The sequence below is a fragment of the Callorhinchus milii genome, unplaced genomic scaffold (genome assembly GCF_018977255.1).
Source record: "Callorhinchus milii isolate IMCB2004 unplaced genomic scaffold, IMCB_Cmil_1.0 Scaffold13, whole genome shotgun sequence".
In the NCBI taxonomy this organism is placed as follows: Eukaryota; Metazoa; Chordata; class Chondrichthyes; order Chimaeriformes; family Callorhinchidae; genus Callorhinchus; species Callorhinchus milii.
In genome coordinates this window covers 859931-886229 of record NW_024704754.1, presented here as the reverse complement: position 1 = coordinate 886229, position 26299 = coordinate 859931, and the positions used below count along the sequence as shown (strand labels likewise).

The 26299-nt window shown below is 40.9% G+C and overlaps 1 protein-coding gene across 1 annotated transcript in view; it reads right to left on the bottom strand.

The window, feature by feature from the left end:
• Positions 1-1456: 1456 nt before the first annotated feature.
• LOC103183731 (ras-GEF domain-containing family member 1C) overlaps positions 1457-26299 on the bottom strand; it is a 36292-nt gene continuing 11449 nt past the window's right edge. The window contains 14 exon segments of the mRNA XM_007901374.2: positions 1457-2347; positions 2957-3029; positions 4295-4418; positions 5044-5060; positions 5063-5138; positions 6641-6736; positions 7242-7321; positions 8660-8762; positions 8899-8994; positions 10682-10747; positions 12298-12510; positions 13183-13320; positions 14252-14374; positions 15646-15828. Of these exon segments, the coding sequence (XP_007899565.2) occupies positions 2323-2347; positions 2957-3029; positions 4295-4418; positions 5044-5060; positions 5063-5138; positions 6641-6736; positions 7242-7321; positions 8660-8762; positions 8899-8994; positions 10682-10747; positions 12298-12510; positions 13183-13320; positions 14252-14374; positions 15646-15828 (1413 nt within the window). The 3' untranslated portion in view covers positions 1457-2322.

The window sequence follows — 26299 nt, the reverse complement described above, 5'->3', positions numbered from 1 at the left end:
CTTAATTTCATGGCTAATTGTGGGACATTGCTAAGTGCAAATTAGCTGCCAATTTCACTGACAACACACTTTTCAGTAAATCCTGCAAAACACACACATATATATATATCAAATGTAATGACTATTATTTGAGTGGTTATGATTAAACTAGAAACTAAGTTTTTAAATTGGGCTTTAAGAGTTGTTTTTTATTCTTGCTTCCACACCCTGTCTAAACATTTCAGCAAATGGGTTATTCAGTTAGAAACCTGTGCCGTTAACCTTGTACATTAAATGAGGCTTGGTTTGATTTTCTAGCACAGTAGATTGCCGAAAATAGCAGTCTAAGTAAAAATGGATGAAGGATGCTGGCACAAGTCTTTCAAGTTGGGTCATATTCATAATGTTTTACATCATTTATTCATCGAGTTTAAAACACTCACAGCTATAGGTACAAAAATTAGAAATTAACGACAATCCAGGCAAACTGTTAGAACACAGTATAAATTACACATTTTATAAATTCTATACATAAATTAGCCAGAATATAACCAACAGTAGATTTCCATTAATAACCTCGTACATCGGTATAAAAACTCAATTTTCAAATACCACAGCTGCAACTTCATGTCTTATTTTACCAAACATAGCGAACAGCAACAGAACTGTAGAATGAATCATGCCAAGCAACGAAAGACAACAAAACAGTTTTTTTTCCAAGTGCTAAATGCGGCAATGAGATGACAAAATGACAAGTACCTGTAATGGAAAACTATACACGTGTTCTCAAGCCTTGTTACACTTGCAAAATAGTGCACAGTCACAGCAAACATTACTGCCAGGGTCCTCAACACTCACGAACAGAGAGCTATCAGTTGTGCAAAATTGTGAGATGCCTTGGCGATTCCCATTATCTACGAAACTTAATAAAGCGAGAGGCAACACAGTTTACCAAAAAGAAAAGCTATCAAGTAAGTGCTCAAGTCTTTGAGACGTCTCAAAGCGCTTCACAGAATATCCTGTAAACTGAACTGACTGTATGTTTTGTAATAATAATTATAATAATAATCCTTGCATTTGATATAGCGCTTTTCACGTCGGGAGGACGTCCCAAAGCGCTTCACAGAACACACTGTAAAGCGAAGTGACTGTATATTTGTGGGCGAACGCGGCAGCCAATTGCGCACAGTGACCAAATTATTATTTTTAGGTATTATTATGTATGAGTCGAATGTGTGTGTGTGTGTGTGTAGATGAATAATGCTAATAATGAATCGTGGCAATTCGTCTTGTTGAAGAAGCAACAATTCCACAAGTTAAGAATTGCTGAGTCAGAAATTTTGAAGGAATAAAGATAATAATAATTAAAATAATAATTCTTGCATTTGATATAGCACTTTATCACGTCGTTGAGACGACTCAAAGCGCTTCACAAAATATACTGTAGTGACTGTGTGCTTTGGGGGCGAAACGCGGCAACCAATTGCGCACGGCAGTGTCCCACAAACAGTCGTGGATTGAGATTGAGATATTTCACATGCACGTGAATGGACAGTTTGTGTGCTGTGCCCACTGAATAAAATATTACAACACAAAATATGCACGATGTAGAATTACCGGAGTCAAGTACACAGCTGAATATCAGTCTAATAGAACCTTCCTGCACGTGGCAGCTATCAGTTTCAGTGGAGACAGGAGACTGCAAAGCAAAGGCTCTGCTTTCTTGAGTTTAACTTTGAATAGGTTTGAATCCACCCCGAGGTGAATTTTAAACACGAGCAATCCAGTGCTCAGACTATAAAAAGTGGAGTCATTTTAATGGGTACATTCGTCCATAAGAACATAGAACATAAGAATTAGGAGCAGGAGTTAGTTGGCCATTCAGCCCCTCTAGCCTGCCCCGCCATTCAATAAGATCATGGCTGATCTATTCTAACTCCACCCGCTCGCCTTATCCCCATATCCCTTAATCCCTTTATCCACAAGAAATCTATCATTCTCAGTCTTGAGTTCAGAGTTCACTGGGAGTCCAGAATTCATTGAGAGGTTCAGTCCAATGCTCGACAGAAACGCTTGTCTTAAATTCAGTCACGAAAATCATGCGGCGACCGAAATAACCTTGGGATTTTCCAGTCTTCTGCAAATAGAATATGTACAACTTAAATACGGCTTTGTGCAGAGTATTCCTTGTCCAGTGGTCCAATGGTGGGTGTGAGGAAATACATTTTGCTTTCTGATGATGAATCCTGCTCATCAAAGTTCATAACAAAACCTAGACCCGTGCTGGGTGTCTAAAGTCAACAGTGCAAGGCTATGTTACTGGTCGGATTCGATCACATGCGCTCAGGTCTTTCCTAACAGTGTTGACCTGAAACAAACAAGAGTTAAGAAAAAATGAGACAGTTTCCAGTGTTTGAAAATACTGTGCATTAAACATTAATACTCGAAATACTGAAACATGATGTAAATTCGAATGGACTATTGTACAATACAACACAAAATTGCATTTGTATAGCGCCTCTGACGTTGGGAGAATGAGCTGGGGTTCGGGATCAGGAGAGGTGGAGGGCATGGAGGGTGGGGGTAGGAGGGTGGCTGAAGGCACGGTCGAAGATGAGGGTCTTGAGACGAGCTTTGAAGGAGGCGAGGCGAGGGAGGGAGCGAGGCGAAGGGACTGTGGGATGGAGTTCCAGAGGATGGGGGCAGAGAGGCTGAAGGCCATTGGTGGGGTGGGCTGGCCGGGGGGTGTGAAGCCGGCCAGAGCCCGCTGAGCGGAGGGAGCGGACAGGTTGAGATGGGGTTAGCAGGGCGCAAAGGTAGGTAGGGGGAAGGCCGTGAAGAGCTTTGGAGGCGTTGTAACCATATTGTAACTATTTCCTTGGCGATATTTGTATTTACTTAATAATGAATCATATTGACTACAGTACGTTACTGTATGAACAGCTATAGCTTCTATTACTATAGAACTTAAGTTTACCTGAGAGTTTTCCATCTGTCTTTTTCAAGCTGATTTTCTGGACTCTCACTTTCATACGAAGCCAAATATAAACCTTAAAAGTAGGAAGATATACATTTGTAAACGTATTTCCTTAAAGATTTGCTCATCACCATTCACTCCCTGACATCAAATAATTAGGTTAGCTGGTTTCTGATTGTAGTACAATTAAAAGAACAAATGACATACAAGTTATATTTGAGTTTTGGAAATTAAAGGCAGAGTTCGTTAGAGAAATCATAATTCATTCTGAATTTTTCTCTTTAGAGAGCGGCTAAAGTATAGAATAAGCTACAGAGGTTCGGAACAATGTGTAAAAAAAAATAAAGATTTAGATTCAAACTCATTTGGTTCCATGCTTAGAAATCGATTAAAAACATACCCCACAGGGCAACATTTCACCATTGGGAGCTAGGGTTCAAATCAAGGTGGGATTAAAATCCTCTTCTCCTCCGGCACTTTTTTGAGGTCAGCTGACACGTGCGGAAACCCATCACCGTGTCACCGTTGCTTAAGAGTCTCCAAACCAAACTGAGAACTCCACGCATCCCACCTTCACATGGAAATCCCAGGATGGAACGCATGCCTACTCTCTATCTCTCTCTCTCTTCCTTGAGGGACACATCCTGTTTACCTAATTGCGGAAAGTATTAGATAGTTGGGGGACCCCAGAGTGTGTGTTGGGGTAACTGCTAGAGTCTAACCAGCTAAAGCCGCAATAGCTAGCCATTGATGTGTCCTTGCGATTGACTGTCCGGGCAGTATTAAAGGTCTGACACAAAATAATCTTGATAAGTCTCTTACATTCCCAGTGCGGATATAACAGTCTGAGCAGCAAGTCTACAATAATAATAATAATAATAATAATAATCCTTGCATTTGATATAGCGCTTTTCACGTCGGGAGGACGTCCCAAAGCGCTTCACAGAATATACTGTAAAGTGAATTGACTGTATATTTGTGGGCGAACGCGGCAGCCAATTGCGCACAGCAATGTCCCACAAACAGTCGTAGATTGAAAATGACCAATTTATTATTGTTTTGGGTTTTTGGAGGGATTATTATTAGGCGTGTGGAGTAAGGAAACTTGCCCAAGGTTTCGCCCTGCCTGGAAGGCTGTACAATGTGCAAAAATCTCACACGGGTACATTTGGGAGTTAAAAGAGTTGCTGCATATTTTTGACATCAAATGTAGGGCTGAATAAAGAAAGATTCCACCTCTGGCCTATATTATCTTTGGGGTTTTTCTTCATACGGATCCTGAATACAAAAGAAAAAGAAGTGTTGATTTTGAATGGTGAATGAACGAATGGACTTTACCATCTTCTGAAAACACTGGCGCTGTGTGAAGATAATGGAGAATGTTTCGATCCTCTTCAAAAGGACATTCGACTTGTTTCCATGTCATAAATTCTCCGACTTGTCTGGCCAGTTCCAAAAATTTCTACAGAAGATCAAGAAGTTTACAAATTTTCAATGATTTGGCAACAATGGTGGTGGTAAGATCAGAAGCCAGTTATATTGACAATTTTCTATATCTTCAAATGTAAAAGAAAACTGTTAATAACCTTTGAAGGATTATGATTAGACTGCAGGCAAATCCAATCCACTGCCAATTTTTTCTAAGCTGCTCAAAAAATCCAAAGAAAGTTATAATAACCCTTGTAATGGATATAGAGCTTTTCACTTCACATCAGGGGATGCCTCACAACGCTTCACTGGTGATCCTGTGAATTGTAGTGACTGTATTTTGTGGAGAAAAGAAAAAGAATTGTCCCCAAAGTAATAAAACGATGGAGCTACAATACAATACAAAATTACATTTGTTTAGCACCTTTCACGTCAGGCGGACGTCCCAAGGCGCTGAGTGATGAACGGAATTACCTGCTCTTTTTTTTGATGAGTTTCTTTGTTTCTTTGCTAAAAATGCTAGAGTGTGAACTGGGGCTCCATAAAGGGGTTACTTGTTTCCCAGATCACACACTGATTAAGCCACGAGGCTGGATAGCTGGCCTACTTCCAGGTTACAGTCCGTGTCCCTACACTGATCCAGTGTCTGGGAAACCTACCTCAAAATTCACATGCCATTCGGAAGACGGTTTGCACATCCTTCATTTAAAAAATAAATGTCTTTGATCAGTAGGCTGAAGAAGGGAATCACAATCTGCAAGAAAGCAATGGATGTTTTCGTCAGTAGCTTCCCATGCTGCTTCTGGTTCTCAGACCAGGAAAAAAGGTCTTTCAAATTAACGGCAACTTACACCGGTACACTGATCCACAGGGAAATGCCTTACACATAGGAAATGTCTGAACCCACTTCACGCTGTTGGAGCCCAGGGAACCCAAGGAAGGTGGGAAATAGGAGGGAGAACAGGAGCGGGTTGAGTTCTAGAAACATTTCAGAAACATTTTGGAAGCAGAGAGTTAGGGGGGAGGGTGTGGAGTGCCTGAATTTTGGAAGAGAGTTCCAGAAAGTGGGGAAAACATGTCTGAAATCATGATGTGATTATGTGCAGCAGCCCTTAGCAGGTGAAGTGAGTGGGAATGTGGGCTGTAATAGATTATAGAAGTAGAGTAGGATTTCAAGAGGATCTGGTCACTGAGGCACAGAGAGCCAGTGGAGCCTGGCGAGGGTGAGAACAAGGAGCTTAATGATGGGAGACATTACAGGACTTTGGTTTAACATCTCATCTGATGGGCATCACCTCTGACAATGGCAGTTCCCTTCAACACTGCATTTGAGATTTCAGGCCGGACGAGGGGCTCAAAATCTCAATGTGGGGATTGATCCAATCGTTAGCGGAAGGCAGACAGAGCTGAGAGTTTGCCCACTGGAGTTGGCGGGGATGCAATTGGGGGCAAAGTGTTCACTCCCACTAGCACCGTAGCTCCACAGAACTGCGGGTTTGGAGAAATTGTCCTGCTGGCTACACCCCAGCTACAGTCACTACCAGCTCAGATGTTGTTCCTCAGTGTTCACTTATAACCCTTCCTAAGGACCGACATGGTTTCAGCTAATTAGACGCATTCAAATATAATGAGTTCAGACTTTGGGTTCCTAACCCTGCCTGAACCACACATAAGCATTGACAGATAACAACTGAAGCTGATTATAAGACACATCACACTGTAAACTGATCTGAACCTGGCCTTGAGGAGGAAAATGGAGATCAAAACACGAATGTCAAATCAGGTTGGGACCCAAGGGACTTTGCTCTTGCTAACCTGCTTTGTTATTTCCCACCGCGGAATAAAGCGGTAAAGTTTCTTTAAAATCCATAAAACTGTCAACTCTATCAGTGAAACGTGGTGCAAGGCAGAATTCTACAATGATCCTGCTGCTCCAGAGGGGAAAATAACACTGCATTTCCTTGTCGATTCGAATATGGTTATGGGAACCTGGAAATCATTAGATGAAAAAAAAAGACCAAGGTCAATCCAGTCTGCCTTCCACCATCCTGGGAGTTGCATGCTACAATAATGGAGATGTTAATAGCGACTAATTCTGTATTGATTAATCTACCATCACAGCGTTTGAAAGCTTTGGAAACCTTAGATCCAAAGTTTCCTAGTTCTTCCAAGCAAATGACCCTGGTCTTGTATTATTATTATTCGTGACGTTGGCTCCTGTCAATCAATGCCTTAATGCTTCATTAACAATCTTACCTTTTCACGGTTACTGTGCGCAGTTAGGGATCGGTGAGCAGCACCTCGCAGAGCTGTCCTGTAGTTGTAGAAGTTACCTGTAGGATCCATTTGATGCTATAGATCAAATTCACAAAGGCCATCATTTTGGGTATGACTTAACCATCATAGGTAGCAATGTTGATACGTTAAATGTAACAATAATAATAATACTAATAATAATCCTTGCATTTGATACAGCGCCTTATCACATCGTTGAGACATCTCAAAGCACTTCACAGGGTATATTGTAAAGCGAATTGATTGCGTATTTTGTGGGTGAAACACAGTAGACGATTGTGCACGACAGCGTCCCACAAACAGTCGTGGATTGAGTGACCAAATTATTTATTCATTTTTTTGGAGGGATTATTACCCCCGGAAAGCCATCCGCCAATTGAATAACAACTGGGTTGCTACTTGGTGCTGGTAAACAGAGGCGTGTGGAGTAAGGAAACTTGCCTAAGGTTTTGCCCTGCCCGGGAATCGAACTCAGGTCCTCTCGCTTGCGAGGTGAGCGCGCTATCTGCTATGCTATAGGAATCCATTTTTTCTGCCATACCACTCAACACTTTACACTCACCTCAAGAACAAAAAATTTAGCCGTTTTAACTTTTCCCCAAGTTTTCTTCAGCCGGGAAACAGGACTCATGTTCATACCAGCTACAGGAAGAAAGAAAGATTGTCACTCGAGCAATGCAAAAACCTTTCCCCTAAATGGTCTGTAACAACATTATTCTTCCTTTGTGTAAGTGTACATGGGTTAGCTGTGGTAAGTAGCGCAGGAAAAAATAAGGCGAGTGGAGGTTCGAGATTCCAAAGGTCTGATCTGGACTGCACAAGGACATGCACCAAACCAAACGAACGCCTGCTAATAATTGATGAAGTTAAAATAAAAATATATATATCTATATATACATATTTGAATCTTCAGATTCATGCAACGCAAAGCAATTGTCTGTAAGGTAGGGAGGCCAAACTACTGTTAGGCTAACGCAAAAGACTTTACAACAAATTGCTGTTATACTTTACCTGTACTTAAATTTCCCAAAACTGTTCATAACTTTGCATTTTGATCTGTGCAGTCCAGGGAGGGCAACTAAAAGGGGCCGAGATTCCTCTTTTCGCACAAAAAAAAACAGGAGAAAAACCTGTTCAATTAAATTTTAAAAGAAAGTCTAATGAATTGCGTCAGTGCCTGGGGGAATCTTAAACACGGTGTGTGAGAAATTTAATCTCATTAATGAAAAAGTTTCAGCCACTGATGCTGTTTACCTAATAATAATGAGCGCTCGGTGTAGCTGAAAAAGCTAATGAGCCATTCATTTGGCTATAAATGCTGAACGCATTCTTCCTTTTAATGGCCTCTAACAAGGGCCTAATAATATAATCACTTCCTTTCTACCTTAGGGTTTATGTCGGTTTTCTCAATGACGAGGAAACCTGGGCTACACATGGATGATTCATGCATTCCCTGAGCTCTCCGCATATTACACAAATTCACATTATAGGTATGGTTAATGAACACAGCCACGTCAAGCCCTCTGTGAGTTAACACGTGAAATGTCTCAAAGCCCTCGACTGAAATGATGGTGAAGTTAACCGACTGTGCATTTGGGTAGTTGAACACTGCAGCCGATGTGGGCACAGCATAAATATACCCAAACCAGCCATGAAGTGAATGATCAATTTTATCAGGTGGGGACTGTTGGCCGGGAAATCAGGAGAAACTCCCTTCTCTTTTGGAACAGTGACGTGGGATCGATCTTTGACGTCCACTTGAACAGGCAGGTGAGACCTTGGCTTAATCTCTCACCTGAAGTAAACTGCACCCGAGTGTCAGCCTGGACTGTGGGCTTAAAGTCCTGACTTGAGCCTTCACGTTTCTGACTCTTAGCCCCGAGTGAGACTAAGTACGCCAGTCGCCCAATTTACTTGAACTAAATTATCACTCAGGGTTTCAAATTTACTTCTTCAACGAGCCAATTAGGGTATACTTACATATAATCGCCATCAAGGAATTAAAGTTGCCAATATTAAAACACTCTCGAGCAACGTCAATAAAAAATTCTATTACTTGTGCTCTGTGTTTCTTCTTTGCAGGCTGCAATTTAAGAGGGGGGGAAAAAAAAAGACAAATCCGATTTAAATTCATGAACCTGCGCAAGTACCTTGGCATAACTTTGAAGCGAGTGTGATTAAAATTGATGTGCCGTCTGTTGTAAAAGTTATGCTCTTACCATGCATATTTCAGTAGCTACTAAATAGCAGAGTCTGTTGAACCACTTGACATAAGCTTCGAGATGGTGGGTTTTCTTCTGATCACTGAAGCAAGACTTTTGGGGAGAAGCAAACACAGATTAATTAAATGGATTTAGAAGACACTTAATTTCCGCTAAACGGTGCACTTGTAAAAAAAAAATAAAGAGAGACCTGCTATATATACCCACTAGCTGGGGGAAGTTTCGCTTAGATCCACTTTGCCCCCAGTGCTAACTGTAAGCGCAGTAAACCTGGTTTCCAACGCGAACAAAATGACCAACTTCTGGGTCACCTGTTTAGCATTACCTCTTTGGTATATCTCGATATAAAAGAAAATATTACACTGAAACTATTCTGTTTAAAAAAATATGCAAATGAAATTGAAAACGTCATCAGGCGGAACGTCAGGCCAGCCAGCAACGAGGATTTTTGTAAAGCAACTTTTTTAAAGAGTTGATAATGAATTAATCTGCAATGCTATTATACAACCACCGAGGGGCAACAACAGTATTTAAAATAAGCCAAATAAGTGTTAACCTAAATTCAAAATGAATGTTGTACTTAACTTGGTGGTTGTATTTTAAGATATTTTTCTACTCTGTATGGATGGGACTGAAGAGTAGAGTTCAGCATTGCCCACATCAGTCTCTAAACCCCTTAAAAAAAAGGGAAGCTTCTACATCGCGCGGTACGTGAACAAACTGCTACCAACACAATCGTTTTCGGTTAAACATTAATTTTATTCTCTGAACACTCCCTAACGCATCTTGCTCACTTTAATTTCTTTCTTTTGATTTCCGGGGAGATGCCGGCATAAAAGGATTATTTTTACAAGGGCTCCTCGCTGAGCACATTTACTCTTGGTAAAAAAAAATTTAAAAATTAAATTGACTGAAAAGGGGAATAGAAGCAGTAGGTGTTAATTAAGAGCAGATGGAGAACACCTTTAGTTTAACTCTCCTGCTGCCTATAAAATAGGATTATGAAGGTTACACGTTAAAATAAGAGGCTTGATCCAATTGACAACGTAAATTATCATCTGTTACTATTTAATCAGTGCTCTCTCCTGTATTGTCGAGTATAGAGTATTTAATCGTACGTTTAGAAACATGGAAACATAGAAACAGGAGGAGGCCATTCAGCCCCTCGAGCCTGTTCCACTATTCTATAAGATAATGGCTGATCTGTACTTCAACTCCAATTGCCCCTTATCCTTTGATACCCTGACCTAACAAATATCTATCCACCTCGGACTTGAAACCGTGAATGGCTCAGTTTCTTTACAATATGGGGATATCATTACAATTTTAGTGCTTGTTAAATTAATTATTTCACAATTTTAATACATGTTACATTTATTAATGCCAATCATAATTTCCGGGGAATATTATGTATGCATGTGCTGCTATGATTTATTTAGAAAGAAATCCTTCTAATGTCCTCTCTTCTTCAGGAGACATTGGCTCATGCTGGGGAATAGTTTCATAGGTCCCGGACTCGATCCACATCTAACTGAGTAATTATTCCTTGCCCTCCCAATTCTTCAATGGCCTATATATATTATCTGTCCTGGGATATATATTATATGTTATATATTATCAGCGCCTTAGGACGTTCTCCCGACTCTGTAAAATGTAATTTTACATTGAATTGTATATATCAAGGAACCTGATTCTATTAATTTAGAACTATTTTGTCTAAGTTAGTTTAGAACTATCCCAAATTATCTTTTGGATACAACACATTGTTGGAAAGTTGTACCTTGGTGTTATCCTTGTGTACAAATGCTTGTACAAACTCTTCGGGACCAATAAGACTCAATCGTTCCTGAAGAAAAAGAAATCAACGTTACTATCCTTTGAAACAGGAACTGATGTAGCTTGTTTTTTAATTTCCCCGTCAAAACGCAAGTCTCTTGTTAAATCAACTTTAAATTAAATTAGGTAGTTCAAACAACATCACAGCACCACCATCTCTCTCTCTCTCTTTGCCTTTAGCTTCTGTTATTTCCATGCATGTGTTTCCTCCGGCACATAGCATGCTAAAATGGTGTTAAAATAAATTCTGCTAAATCTTTATTGCATTAGGTCAATGTTTTATTCATTATTCTGTCAGATTATAATAATTTATTCATATATAGCCAAATTCCGCAATGCACAGCCTCACGACACAAATGCGCTATCTAACTATATGTGATTTGTTGCATTCGTCAGTGTAAATTTAAAGGCTGATTGCCTAATAGGAATTATTTCCCATGATAAATATACATGGTCTTAGAATAATAACTCTATAATTATTGGGCCCGGAAAATAAATTTGAATGAGGTCGAGAAATAAACTTCGTAAATACCAGTACTGTTAATAATTGTTTATCAACAATTCCCCAAAGAAGAAAAAAACAAGCAACTTACAGGCACGTTACAAGCCAAAATATGAAGTAATAAATCTGGAAAGGTTTCAGCACTTTATAAACTCTAGAAATGTTATTACTAATACCGCAAATTGGCTAAACCTACCTGGTTCTTCTTATTCACTTATTCTTAAATCGATAGCTTTACATTTGAGATAATTTGTAAGGATTACAGCATCAGACAAAATATCTGCTAATAAATGCTATTATATATATTGCAGATATTATTCCTGTCAGAAAAGCTGAGGCGATGCACAAATCATCTCCACTGCTTCCCATCATTTCTGTTCATTTTCGCATGTTTCAGTATCTTAGTTATTTCGTAAACCTGGACTCCGTTCGTTTGTAAAACTGACTGTACAATAATCGCAATCGCTCGAGCGTAACAAACTGGGGGGAAAAAAACAAATGGGAACAAAAATAAACTGCCACCGCAACAAATTACATTTGTCCTGCGCCTTTCATGACTGTGTTGGTTTCATACTCCACACAAGATTGTGCTCTTTTATCTTGTGTAGCCATCGATTGCCTTCTCTCTAACATATGGATCGAGTTTCCTCTTAAATACATTCGCCCACAAAATACACAGTCAACTGATGGTCAGGACACCGGGAAACACTTGACTGTGTTTTTGAGAAGTGGCACAAGTTCTTTAATGTCCACCCCAATCAGACGGTGCCGCAGATTAAATGCCGCACCTGAACCGCAGAGCCTCCGGCAGTGCAGCACTGGCCCCAAGTGTTTGCTGGTTTTCATTTCGATCTAGAATGCCAATGTTTCTCCCCGGAATCGCAAGAGCCATTCGCACGATGAAGATAATGCGGATGGTCCAATATGGCCTCCCATGGCCTTTACTTTCCCCATTAAGTTAGTGTCACGGGGTCTCAGCACGAACAGAAAAAAAGACCAACTGTACAAACATTTTTAAAATACAATTAAGCTCCAATGAACGCACCATCACAACTCACCAGTTCTACGTGAGTTAGCTGTTGGGCGAGTGTATACGGATCGTTACAGATGCTCAGTGCGTCTCTTTGAATAGAAGGAGGCTTTGTTTTGATGATCACCAGTTTGTCGGAGACGCCAGCGTTGACTTTGACCGTGCTGTCTTCGCTCTGATTTAGAGTTGCCAACTTTTGGTTCAGGTTCTGCAAGCGCTGATTCATCTTCTTCCAATAACTCTGAGGAGAAATAAAACGTCTCCGTGAAAGTGACAGCAAATTCCTCTCCGCACGTACCACAAGCCACACACACCTGTTAATGTCACAGGTGATTTATTTTATTGCGCATTCAAAACAATTAATTAAGTACAGGCATTAAGAGGTGCACTTAAGCACTCAACCCATGCATGAACCTGACAAGCAAAGTGCTCGCTTAATATCTAATGCCATATTTTTGCAATTTTATTACTGTAAAATAACAAGTCGAACCACTGGTGACTTTTGATTGATGTGCAGTGTAAATTTACTGATAGAAATAGACAGATGGCTGTCTCGCAAAGCACTCAGTAGCATATTCCTTGTGAGCTGAGCTGTATCAAGTTATAACAAGTTATGTGTTTCCAGCTAAAAGTCACTGTTGGGACTTACTAGCATAATTACAACTAGTAGCTGATTAAACCAATGAAACATAAATATAGTAATAATTCTGCTTGGAGCTGCTGAATTGCGTAATGTCTATTATAATAAAAATCCTTGCATTTGACATCGCACCTAATCACATCTTCGAGACGTCTCAAAGTGCTTACAAAAGATACTGTAAAATGAATTGACAAGGCGAGTGCTCCAACCACTAAACTACAAGACTCCACAGTAGAATTACAGTTCGTTGCTTTCATTATTCCGGGACCTCACCTCATCGCACGGAGCTATCCTATGGATCATATCCTTTAGATGTCCAATCATTCTTTCATCCCGGAAGTCATAAGGGAATGTTTCTGTCCATTCTGTCAACAACTGTATTATTTTAGGTCCAAATTTTCTAATTCGCACCTAAAGTCCAACAGAAACGGTATCATAGTCAAGACAGGATCATTTTCAAAATGTATCAAACCGTGATAAGAATCCTTGCATTTGATAGGGAGCCTTTCATGTCGGGAGGACGTCTCAAAGCGCTTCACAGAATTAACTGTAAAATGAGTGGACTGTGTATTCTCTCGGCGAACACGGCTGCTAATTTCTAATTTGCACACGGAGGTGTCCTGCCCCTCAAGCAGGCAGGCAGTGAATGAGCAGCTTTTTCCTGGGCGTTATTGGCATTGCGGAGTCGGGCCACAGGATCTCGGAGGTCAACCAGTCAGTACAGGCAAGACTGGAGCTCGATTTAATTTCTCATCCATAGAATAAGAGATCAAAAGGAACTGATCTCCAGTTAATTCTGCTGTGAGTATTGTTACAAATATTATTCACCCGAGGAATGTGACAGCGAAAACCCCGCCAGCGCAGAGCTGCAGTCATAACATTTTTGAGGTGAGGCCTGAATGACAATTTTGGCAAAGTTGCTTTGCGGAGCTTGTGTGTGCTTGTATGGCTGTGGAGTGAAGCTGGGAACAGAAACTTTGTTGGCAGGAGAGGATACAATGATAATTTACATGTATATCTAGAAGCTTAGAGGATGTCACTGCTGACTGGGAACCTGAATGAGTGTGTGTGGGGGGGGGATAAGGTGAGGTGGGGATGGGGGAGAAGCTGGGGAAAGGTGAAAACGGCGTCAAAAAGAGTGCAACAGTTGACAAGATGAGCTTAGCAGTAGAGAGGAAGGATACCAGAGGCAACCCGGGTAAAAATGACTCACAAAAAATGAATTGGCAACTCCTATGGGCCTCAATCAGTGGACGGAGACGAGACTTTAGACAAGTAAATGAAAGTGCAGGCAATCAGGACGTGATCATCGCTGGGGAAAGTAATTAAACATAACTCTGACCTTGTCAAGTACTGGTTCATCGAGACGCTGCTGCTCAATGCACATGTGACATACTTTTGATAGAAGCTCGTGAGGTTCCATGAAGAGTCTTGAACTCAGTAAGAATGTAAATATATAGGCTTTCTGCGTGGAAAAATATACACAGGTAACAAAATAATTGCTATATGAGAGAGAATCAATACAGAATAAACTTGTCGTGTGTTTATTCCTTTGAACAAGTATGCAAAAACATTCCACTGAATCCTACCCAATAATAATTTATTGCCAAAGGACCTACTTGCAATTAAAACGTGGTTTAATGTTTAATTCATTTCAATTTTACTTAACAAAATGAATGGAAGCTAAAAACGGACGGTGTAGATTCTAGTTAGCGGAATGTAAGAACCACATCTTAAGGAGAAACAAACAAAGCAGTCATGTATTGGTAATTAGGACTGAGTGGCAGTCATTGATTTATGGCTAATAATTTGACCTATGTTGATGTGATCCTGAACATAAACACAACTCCACATGTCAAAATGGTTTGTAATCTCGGTTATGCTCACTGATGATTAATCTCATCCATCACGTTTCCCCAATGGTGACTTTTCCACCACAAACAAGAGATCGCCTGTGTCCCCACCTAGACTAACTAGAAGCATCGCAGATCAATGCAAAACCCCGGCTCTCCCAATTATTTTCAAGGTTTTGTGTTCGAGTTGAAAATGTGATACGTTTCTATTCGACTCATTGCAGTTTGGTTCAATATGTTTAAGTGCCTCACATACATCTTTAATTGTAGAACCTAATGAGCATCTGCTACTATTAAATTGCTTCCATCGATGGCACCAGGCTTCACTAAATAAATGTTTAGACTGGCTACTTACTGCATTTCACAATCAAGTTCAACAAGGACGAAGAGTGTAACTAACCGGGCATTTCTCACAGGATTATGGACCCTTCAGATATTTCTAAATTTAAGATATTTTTCTGATGCTCTGGGAAAATATACTATTCTACATTCTTTTTAACACTGCAGCAGGTCAATAAATTTACATCCGTTCATATGTTGATTGAGAAGTGTGGAAATGCTTTGATTTCTTCATCATTTCAAGACAGATAAGTCATTTTCTCTGGGGAAAGTTGGCACAGTTCTCACTTTGATCTCATCTCAAACATGTAGAGTTTGAGAATTCTCTATAAGAAGCAGAACTGACATCTTAATACTACTTAAAGTCACCAAGTACACAAACGTAACTAAGCTCAAACTCTACATTTGGTAATAGTTATAGGAGTCATTTTCTTTGGCGACATTTAAAAATAATAATCTTACAGGTATTCTCTAGCTAGCTCGTGTGGATGCATAAGTAGAGCATCTGGAGACAACGTTATAAGCCAGGCGTCAAGAGACTTACTTCAGGGTAATAATCAACTGTAGGAATGAGATGCTGGATTAAAGCTTCTAAAGATGCGGAGATAAGGTTACCATCCTGAAATAATAGCCCTCCATGGTCGACCTCTTTGGCTGGATGAAGATGATGGCTGAAGCCAGTGGTGTTAAACATATTTGGAGAAGTTAGTGTTTGTGGCATGCCTTCCTGGGAAGAGAACGAGAATTGAGAGAGAACAAGAGAGAGAGAGAGAGAGATCCATAATGCACAATATTGAAGAAAAATTCTGCCTACTGTAGTTACACAACCATCTTCAGGATCATCCCCCACCCACATAAACACACACACACACAACGCAATGTACAATCCTCTCCTTTTTGAAACACAATGATATTTCACATCACTCGAGCAAAAGGGCTGTGGACGCACGCATTTTTATTTGTCGAAAGAGTCATCCCCCCCCCCTCCCTCCCACCCCACTCCCCCGCACTCCCTTCCCCACATTATGTGCATCATTAATCGTCTGGTTTTTCGGCCCCTGACTTCACTTTGAATTACAAAGAACGTCCCAAGTGTCTTGAACAATCTCCATCTTGTTCCTCCCACAGACCATCAACAACGGCACAACTCTTCAAGCGTGAGGGGAATGAGGGGATGGTGCTGATATGCAAGGGGCGCTTTTGTCCCTTTGTTACATTATCTTTATTCACACCAAGGGGCAGTGTCATTCCACATTTTTGTCAAAATATTAAATTCCTGAAATGCTCGTTTGCCGCGGGCATCAAAGCCGCCTTCGAATTCTTTCATCCGTGCCTTAGGATGTTTAGTTATGAAAAGGGCATCGCGAGCTTCACACAGCCTCGACTGTAAGACTCTTTTGGCTTAAAATGTAAGACTGCCCACAATCCTGGGAAGTCATTAAGTGAAAGGAACTTTTATCAAAATTCTGCAGAATTGAAAATTTTACAAATACCATGTCCCTCGTCCGGCCCGCCCCACCATCGCCTTCAGCCACTCTGCCCCCACCCTCAGGAACTCCATCCTGCAGTCCCTCCGCCTCGCCCCCTCCCTTACCTCCTTCAAGGCACATCTCAAGACCCTCCTCTTCAACCATACTTTCAGCCAGCCTCCTACCCCCCTACCCCCCACCTCCCCCCAAACCCCCCCAACCCCCCCAACCCACTCAGTTCGGGTCCAAATCCCTGATTTATGAAGCACAGTGATCAACATACAGACATCGATATATATATATGTGTATTATATATCATATTTATTATTTTTGTGAATTCCCCTGCAAACCCTTTGTTTATGACCGTCCGTCCCCAGTAATATCTGCTGACACTGTAAGTTTGTGGCTATGCTGACTGACCAGGAGATGCGCTTAAATAGTGCAAAAAAGATCCCTTCCTTTCTGTAGTGTAAAATGCACTTCCTCAGCCAAGGGAGTTACAATAGCAATATTGTTCAGTCTGTTTGTTTTTAGTTTCGCCCACACAATCTACAATCGATTCACTTTGCAGTGTATCCCGTGAAGAGCTTTGAGACGTCCCAAAGAGGTGATAAGGCGCTGTATCAAATGCAAGGATTATTATTTTATGATGAACTCACGGACCATATTACTGTAAAGTCATTTTTATTGGGATTTGAGTGAATTCCTCAACCACCTCGCATACCCTCTTAACAAAACAGGAGTAATATTTTCCGGAGCTGAAATGCAATGCAATGCTTTTTTTTAACTGAGACGAATGCTGTACTTTCAGCAATCTGGGTTTATTCTAACTGATAAGGTCATTCAGGGCTTTTCCCTGGTTGTTTGAGCATGGCTGATTTGCTGTCCCATGAGAAATTGAACATCAGTCACAGAGCAAAAAAGCAAGCATCTAATTATCCTGAATACATCACTTGAATTGAAAATAAATATACATCCACGCAAAAACCAAGTGACCACTCCACGATAAAAGGAGCAAGAATCCAACCGGCTTAGAAATTCCGGCCAGTCTTAGCCTACTGAGCCTATTTTGTCTTAAATTTTACAATTGAGCAGGACTGCGGAAAATAATTCTTAAAATCCAGTTTTAATTTGGACGCCGAGTTTCTGCAGTTCTGAAGAAGAAACCCTTTACCAACATCAAGGCTGATTGAAGAATCTTTCACAATTCTGGTCAATCTTAAAAGACAAAATGGTCTTAACACACTAAGCCTGGGGTGGAATTTCAGACCCTACACTTTGAGGAATACGCACTTTGACCACAAATAGGCATTTACTCTAAAACTTAACCCTTTTCAACTATTCCAATTATTTTGAAATATATTCTTATTAACGCAGCTCGCTCTTGAAGCCTGGTGATCACCATTTTGTGAAAGTTAATGTGCGCAGCCGTGACTATCCTGGTAATGAATGAAATTCCCATCTGTATTATTAGTCCATGTGGATGTTCTGTGTTGTGTTACAATTGGGTTAAGTTAGTCAAGTCATGTGTTTTATTCAACTGAAAAATTAAATGGTTATTTTGAGTTTCGTCTCAATTACCTTCTTGGGTGGGAACAAAGAAAGCTGGGTATCTAGTTTTAAATAATTTCGAACGACTGAGCAAATTGTGATAGAAACAGGTGCGATAGGCTAAATGGCCCTTTGGTGTTCCATGTTCTCTTGTGTTGTCCTCTGTCGTTCCCTGCGCAAACTCAGTATCCGTCAGTGATGAAACGACAAGACGGGGATTTCTGACAACACTGCTTGGTAACACTTGTAAGCATTTTGTCGTGTGCCTATTATGGGAAATCCTAATTGTAACACTGAAGGATTGTAATTGGCCTCAGCATCCCTGTACTAAACAGACGCCCGTGTTCCCTTGTCTAAGTGACCATTTTCCAGGTTACGGCAGGATTAGCCCCAGCTCTGATGCTCGCACTCCCCTGTGGTCATAAACCCTCTTAACAATTACTGCCTTGGCTCACACACGTCGAATGTTCACTTAAGCGAGGTAGAGGAGAGTAAACGGACATAATCCTCTAAAGCTATAGCTTCAGGGATACCGTGGGATCTATCTATCATCATGGCCCCAGTTTAATGCACGGCATTCAGCCTGGGATTAAATGATTAATATTGCAGTCCACCTATTGATTGGCTCTCATTTAAAACTCAGAATGCACTTATTTTGTGACTGTCCTAAGCAAAATTAATTTGCCATAATAAACTTGGAATCGTCATTTGAGAAACACAAAGGAAACACCGGCCAAATATTCGTGAAGAAAATTCCCCTCCACCATCTCTGTAAACTGAAACTCTTAAGCACTCTGAGACACCGTCTGGTGTGAAGGCACTATATAAATGCAAGTTGTTGTTGACTTATGTTTTATATCCAGGGTACTTTTCCTTAGAGACCTGACTTTTCTAATTCTTAATAACTTAATGATCCTCATGCGAAGTCCTGTAGGGTGTTGGTTAGAGCACTCTCCTTGCAAGCAAGAGGACCCAGACGAAAGAAAATAGATTTGGTCACACAATTTGTTTGCGACATTGCAATTTTTTGCGTTTCGCCCACAAAATACGCAATCAATCCACTTTACAATATATCCTGTGAAGCAACAGGTGAAAGAAAACCAAGGCTCTTCCAGTTCACCCTCCACCATCCATCCTGGCAGTCACTTGCACATGTCATATCCCAGACTATATGTTGTATCCCGAGATATTATTTCCTATCTGGGATTGCATTTCTTTTAGCTGCAATTCAGCAGTATGATGCTAAATATCCTTCTGTATCAGAACTCTATTCTTCACATTGTGGTATGATTACTGTACATGTCTATCGGAAACCTGAGACTTATTTAATGGGAAATTTCAAAAGGACCATTAGGTTGTTTCAGTCTCAAGTATAGTGTATTTCCTTACATGGTCAACGCTATTTCTCATTGCAGGACTTTCTGAGAAATTACGTGGGAGACATTTCCTAAAACCTGGAGCAATTTAATCTGTTACGCCTTGTTTTAACCAGTTTTCAACTATGTACTGTACAGAAGATGATGGGCAATGTGCCAGGGTCTCCAATGTCACTGTACAGTGATTTTTATGACCATTTGCATTAAAATGTAAGAAATGAATTAGAAACATGCTGACGCAGCATTGGAATCTTGCTGGGAGTCAAACATGAATTACACTTCAGATACAAACTGATTTAGATTGCACATGTGAAGGACGGAAAAAACGGACAATTTTACATCTCAGTAATCTCTCTACCTACTGAGATTGGGAACCACCTGACGGAAATCCTTTCAAAAATAGGAATCCACATTCTAGGTTAACAAAAACCCCTCCACTAATTCTGGATGAAATCATCCAATCATGAAGTTTAATGATAAATAAACAAATAAGTAGGAACATTGACCATTTGATGTCTGGACTCCCTGGGGGGATTAATTAACCACAAGAAGATCATTCAGTGGGTCGTCTGTTTGCTCACTTACTGTGATCTCTGTTAATATAATTCCCCCCCGCATAAATAAATTTTAAAAAATGTGGTCACTCAACCGCCAACTGTTTATGGTACACTGCTGAGCACTTCAAAGAATATACTGTAAAGTGAATTGACTGTGTATTATGTGAGCAAAATGCTTTTGACTGTAGCCTGTAGGCAATCACCCATCCAGGTGCTCATTTGCAGAGTGCTACATAAATGATATTGGATGGGAGGGTTATGAAGGTCACAAAGTCCAGGACTTTCTCAACTAAAGTGCTGAGCTGAGGCCGAACCTTAAATACCATATTATTTTTATTGTATTGACATCCTGGATCCTACAGAGGCAGTCCTCATCTCATATAATGTGCCCAGAACACCATATTCAGCCAGTGCTGGAACAGCGTAAAGCCAGTGACTGGCCCAATATTCTGGGATAATACATAAAAAAGAGTGCTGTAGCTTATGATGATAGCCAATAATCTGATCCTAAAGAAAACACGAGACAACCTGCATAAACATCACCTTCTGCCTCAGCCTGGCTCAGTTGGTGGCCTCTCTTGCCTCTGAGTCAGAAGGTTGTGGGTTCACCACCCCACCTGGGGACGAGCCTGGCATATTCCAGTGCAATCCTGGGGGCTGCTGCATTGACACAGGTGCCGTCCTTCAGATAAGACATTAAACCAAGATCACGTCTGCCTGTTCAGGTGGACATTAAAGATCTTGTGGAACTGCTCGAGAAGCCAAGGGAATTTCTTCCAATATCCTGGTTAACAATCCCACCCACCCCCCCAAAAAAAATTGGTCATTTATTCCATGACTGTTTGTGGGACATTAACATGTGCAAATCGGCTGCTGTGTTTGCCTACAAAATATAGTGGCTACACCTTGCAAAAAAATTCCAATGAAGTGCGTTTGAGACACTTTGATAACGGCACAGAATATTTTTTGTTGTTAATGATATTGTCGCAGTGCAAGTGTCAGACACTATTTGCCAAAAGAGAAGTGAATTGGCTGACATAAACCCAATTATAGTAGCACTGAGGGTGGAAAAATAAATTTGAACACGACTGAGTTCTGAATCTGTAGAATCTGAACCTTAATTTTACTGAAGGGTCGAAGTGAAGCTGTCTCCTTTAGACTGATATCAGAACTGGAAGCTAAGGAATTAGATTCCTGTGTCTCTTCTCCCAGAGTGTCATTGCATGTCAAAGAAGGAAACAAACAAGTTCATACTCTTCAATCCCTCTCACAACCTTGTCATTTCTTGCTTGTAATATGGGGAATTCAATACCAAAAGATAATCATGAGTAAATAGCCAGGCCATCGACATTTTGCAAACAGGTTGAAAAGGTGTGACGGGGGGTGTCAGTCGCTCACTTTCTTTTACACGAAATGACTTTGGGGATGGGAAACAACAACGATGACAAATTGCATTTACACAGAGCCTTTCACGTTGGGAGGACATCTCAAGGCGCTGGACAATGAGGGGTTTGCGCTCGAGCTGAGGGTTGGGATCAGGGAGGGGTGGCGGGCAAGGGAGGGTGGGCTGGGGGCGGTAGGCGGAAAAATGACCGAAGGCATGGTTGAAAAGCAAAATCTTGAGATGGCCAAGGAAGGAGACAAGGCAGGGGGCACTAGTGTAGGCTCATATTAGAAAGATTTGGAAATACAGACGTACTCAATGAACAAATTTATCACTTGAAAATCACCCACTCGGCACTATTTGTAAATGATCCTTCCATGGAATACCAAAGTCCATTTTAAACAATACATCATTCATATGAATGTTGAGACTTCTTTAGGATAGTCAAGATGTGAAATATTTGATATCAATACTGTAGTTCTCATTGTGGAATAAACAGAACCTCTTGTTATTTGCTTTCAATGCTACACGAGTGAAATACAGCGTTCACACCCAGCGTGCTGTCTATCTGCCGGGCTAGGAGGTAGTTCACATAACTTAAGAGGAAAAAAGATAGACGGAAATTATTGTGCTGGAGATTATTCCCCAAATCCGATTCAACATATTTTAATGAATGACAATAACATGCAATTTCACTTGACCTTTGGCCACGCCGTGCTGTTTGGCTCATTGAAATCAATAGATGGTTTGTCATCTTGCGAGCCTCAAAATCTGGAGTGTCTGCATCTTAAGAGGTTGGTGCTCAAGTAAATTCAGTAACAAATTCCAGTGGCCTTTGACCCAAATCTCCATAGTGACCATTGACTACTTTGGTCTACGCTGTTTTCTGTGTGTGTGTGTGTGTGTGTGTGTTGTTCTCCTCTCACACATTCCCCCCCTCACCTCCCACCCCACCACCACCACCGAATGTTTTCGTAGTTTGGCTGTTTTGCCACACCACCGTGCCATGACAACTTAGAAGATGTTTTTATTGACTGAAGGTTTTTGTGTGACTCAGGTCCAGAACCTCTGCGAATACTTTAGCAGCTGCTAACCACCTGCACTCCTACCCCCACCCATTGCATTTGGCACATGGTTGGAACAAAATCAGACTGACCTGAAGGAAACACCAAAAAAAAAACAAGGGAAAGCATTTTTTTGTTCTGTTTCAAACATGAATTGCGGCTGCTCGCGCTATCCCAGCCGTACGGAGCGGTGCATATCATTATATTAAACAAAAATTCCCATTCATTAATGACTTGTCAAATCAATCCTGTGCTCCTTCTGGAGATATTAACACAGCCGAGCCGAGCCGAGCCAGCCCTGCCTTCTTTGTAAACAGTAAATCGGAATGATTGACCGAGAGAGAGAGAGAGAGAGAGCGCATTACAGACTGAAGCTCATTATGAACTGCGTCTTTTGCGATGGGAACAGAAGCAGAACAGAGCCACGCAGCAATAACAGTGAGTGCACAGACTCAGCCTTTCAGCCACAAACTGCACCACGAAATCTCCCTCTTCAGCTGATGCCAAATAACTAACAGCTCGTTACCCCCCACCCCCCCCACCCCCTTCCCCCCCCGCCCACAAGCTTTCATCATTTGTACTCAATCGGAGAACTTAGAACCAGGACAATAATGATATTATTATTATTAATAATAATAACAATCCTTGCATTTGATCTAACGCCTGTTCACTTCGTTGAAATGTCTCAAAGCGCTTCACAGAATTTATTGTGACTGTGTGTTTTGTGGGTGAAAAGCGGAACCTGATTGCGCACAGCAGCGACCCAAAAACAGTGGTGGGTTGAGTGTTTCTTTTTCTTGGAAGGATTATTAACCCCCGGAAAGCAATCCACCAATCAACTCACAACCAGGCTCCTACTTACTGCCAGGTAAACAGGGGCGTTAAATTAGAAATACTGAAATAATAAATAATAATAATAATTATTTCTATAACAGAAATACTGTATCTCATTGGATCTATTTACTCGAAACATGCAATCATCATCCGTATAATAAAATACAGTCAATTCACTTTAAAGTGCGTCCTGTGAAGCGCTTTGAGATGTCTCGAAGACGTGATAAGGCACTGTATCAAATGCAAAGAATGAGTATTATTATAATATATTATATTATTATTATTCTTATATAAGAATATTATTATAACTCACACCGAAAGCAAACACAATAATAACTATAATGATCACAAGGGTGACAGCTGTTACTCACCCACTCCTGACTATCATGTCCTGTTGGCACTCAGTCCTACCTCTGAACATCTCAACGTTGATTAAGAAGTGAAATGATGTCCTCTGGTTAGTTTCCTGTAACTAACAGATCCTCCAAGGCAATCAGCCCAAGCAGCAAGGCTTGTGGTCAAAAAAAATCATTCGGGGATGTAAGTTCTGCCTTCATCTATTCCGGTTCTTTTTTTAAGAACTCCGGTTGTTTTTGCTGTTCCTGTGATTTCCTCTGAACCTCAAATAAACCTGCGTGGTTCGCATTCGGTAGTTTCAATCCATCTTTAATTTACCAACCGCGCGCTCTCTCTCGCTCTCTCTCTCTGACTCTCTCTGCCTCTCTCCTGGTCGCCCGTGGACATTGCAAGCACAATGGAAAATGCGAAAGGTGCACGGAATTGCGGAAGGAGCGCCGAGCACAGACAAACACACGCGCACGCACACACCTACCAGAGGAGAGGATAGCCTCTGTGTGTCTGCGTGCGTGGGTGTAAGCGGAGAGGCTGATCCCTGAAACACGATACCGCCAGGGAATGAATAACAGAGCGACTGACTTGAAGGCAGATTCCTCCTTCAGCCAATTACACATCCTTCCCCCCTCCCCTCCCCCACCCCCTTTTATTTCCAGGAGAAATATTTGCTTGGCTTAGTGCTGAAAAGGACGGCAGATAAATAGGTAGATATTCTCTACAGTAACCAGTAGTTGGGGGGGAAAAAAATAACCCAAATTGCTGACTGTAGGATGAGTCGAGCCAGACAGAGCTTTGTGCAGTTGATTGTGTTTCAAAAGCAGGTGCAGTAAATTCATCAGCAATATCACACACACGCACGCACTGTACTGTACTTCCTCCGCTGTCTGCTACACTACTCCTGAAGCAGGCAATCAAATGAGCTGATGCCTGGGGGGGTAAAGGTTGTTTCACAATGGCTATAGCTCTGTCTCTCTGTCTCTGTCTCTCTCACACACACACACAGCACAAAGCCGAAGCCGGTTGAAGATAGATTACCTAAGGAATACTGTTTAGAGAATGGCTGGAATATGCTCCCAGACACCAGATGAGAATCAAGATCTGTCCACAAAATGGTCTCTCCTATTTCTCTCTGCCCAAGCGAGCAGTTTGTTATGATTAAATCAATATTCCAATTGCTTTAACACTTTTGTATGCCAGACATGAAGCAAACTGTGATAGTGGGTTAGAGTGAAAAGAGGGGAGTTTATAGCACAGCCAAGAATTGTTCCCTTTATCTCCAGCTTTTAGTGAATTCAGAACTGTGTTTTTATAACACTTGAAGCCTCTGAACCTTTTAAAATCATGGTTTATACTTTTCTGGGAAAAATTAAAAACAGATTCATAGAGCGTAAAGTGATTGAATGTTAAACTTCTCGTTAATTACAGTTTAACGCTACCATTTCCGTGAACTGTTCAGAAACACCAGACAAAATCTGCAGATGTTCAGATCTCACTCATACAAACACATGATCAATATCTCTTCAGTTTATCAACCAACTATTGTATCTCAGACTAAACTTTAGAACTGAATCATCTCTTTTGGCTTATGTGGAGTCCTGTACTCAGTGGTTAGAGCACTCGCTTTGCTGTGCGCAATTGGCTGCCGCGTTCGCCCACAAATATACAGTCAATTCACTTTACAGTGTGTTCTGTGAAGCACTTTGGGACGTCCTCCCGACGTGAAAAGCACTATATCAAATGCAAGGATTATTATTATTATTACTATTATTATGCAAGGAACACATGTCTATACTCTTGCACGTTTTTATAAAAAAATACTGATTTGTATTCACTTTCCTACAAAGTTCTCACTTGATGAAATAGAAAAAGTTATTTGGATTTATACGGCTTACAATAGAAAACTTTTTCTTACAGTACGCAAAATATCTTCATCTACGAAGGAGGGCTGTACCTTAGGTCGTAACCTAATATTATTCATTTGACAAATTAATCTCGTCATTGAAAGTATTTGTTTTTTGTCAAAGTCTTTGAAGCAATTAAACAAATCTAATTTGGGAACGTTTCCTTGTACACATTAATCATCATTCTTGCATTTGATACAGCACCTTATCGTGTCGTTCAGAATTCTCAAAGTGTTTCACAGAATATACTTTAAAGTGGAGCCACTGCGTACTTTGCGGGTGAAATGCGGCAGCCAATTGTGCACAGCAGCGTCCCACAAACAGTCGTGGATTGAGTGACCAAATTATTACTTCTATATATAGAAAATAAAAGCTGCCATGTAGATGTAAGCAGGATACATGGTCTTAAAGCGATTATAGAACCAGAAGATATATGGATAAATTGTCAAGCCTCAATAGCTGAGAAAACATTCTCCACCCCCACCAGAGCAGTAAATAGTGTGTAGAATAGACTGCTCCTTCGACAGGGATTAATGCTGCATTGATTAACTCCTTTCTAAAGGAGTTAGATGAATGTGTAGTTAAGGTTAAGAGGCCATAGTTACCCATAGACACAGGTAATCAAGTACAGAGCACTACAGCTCCCGCTCTATTGACCGTAAAGTGTCACAGTAGCTGAGGATTAAACAATAGCGATGACAATATTAG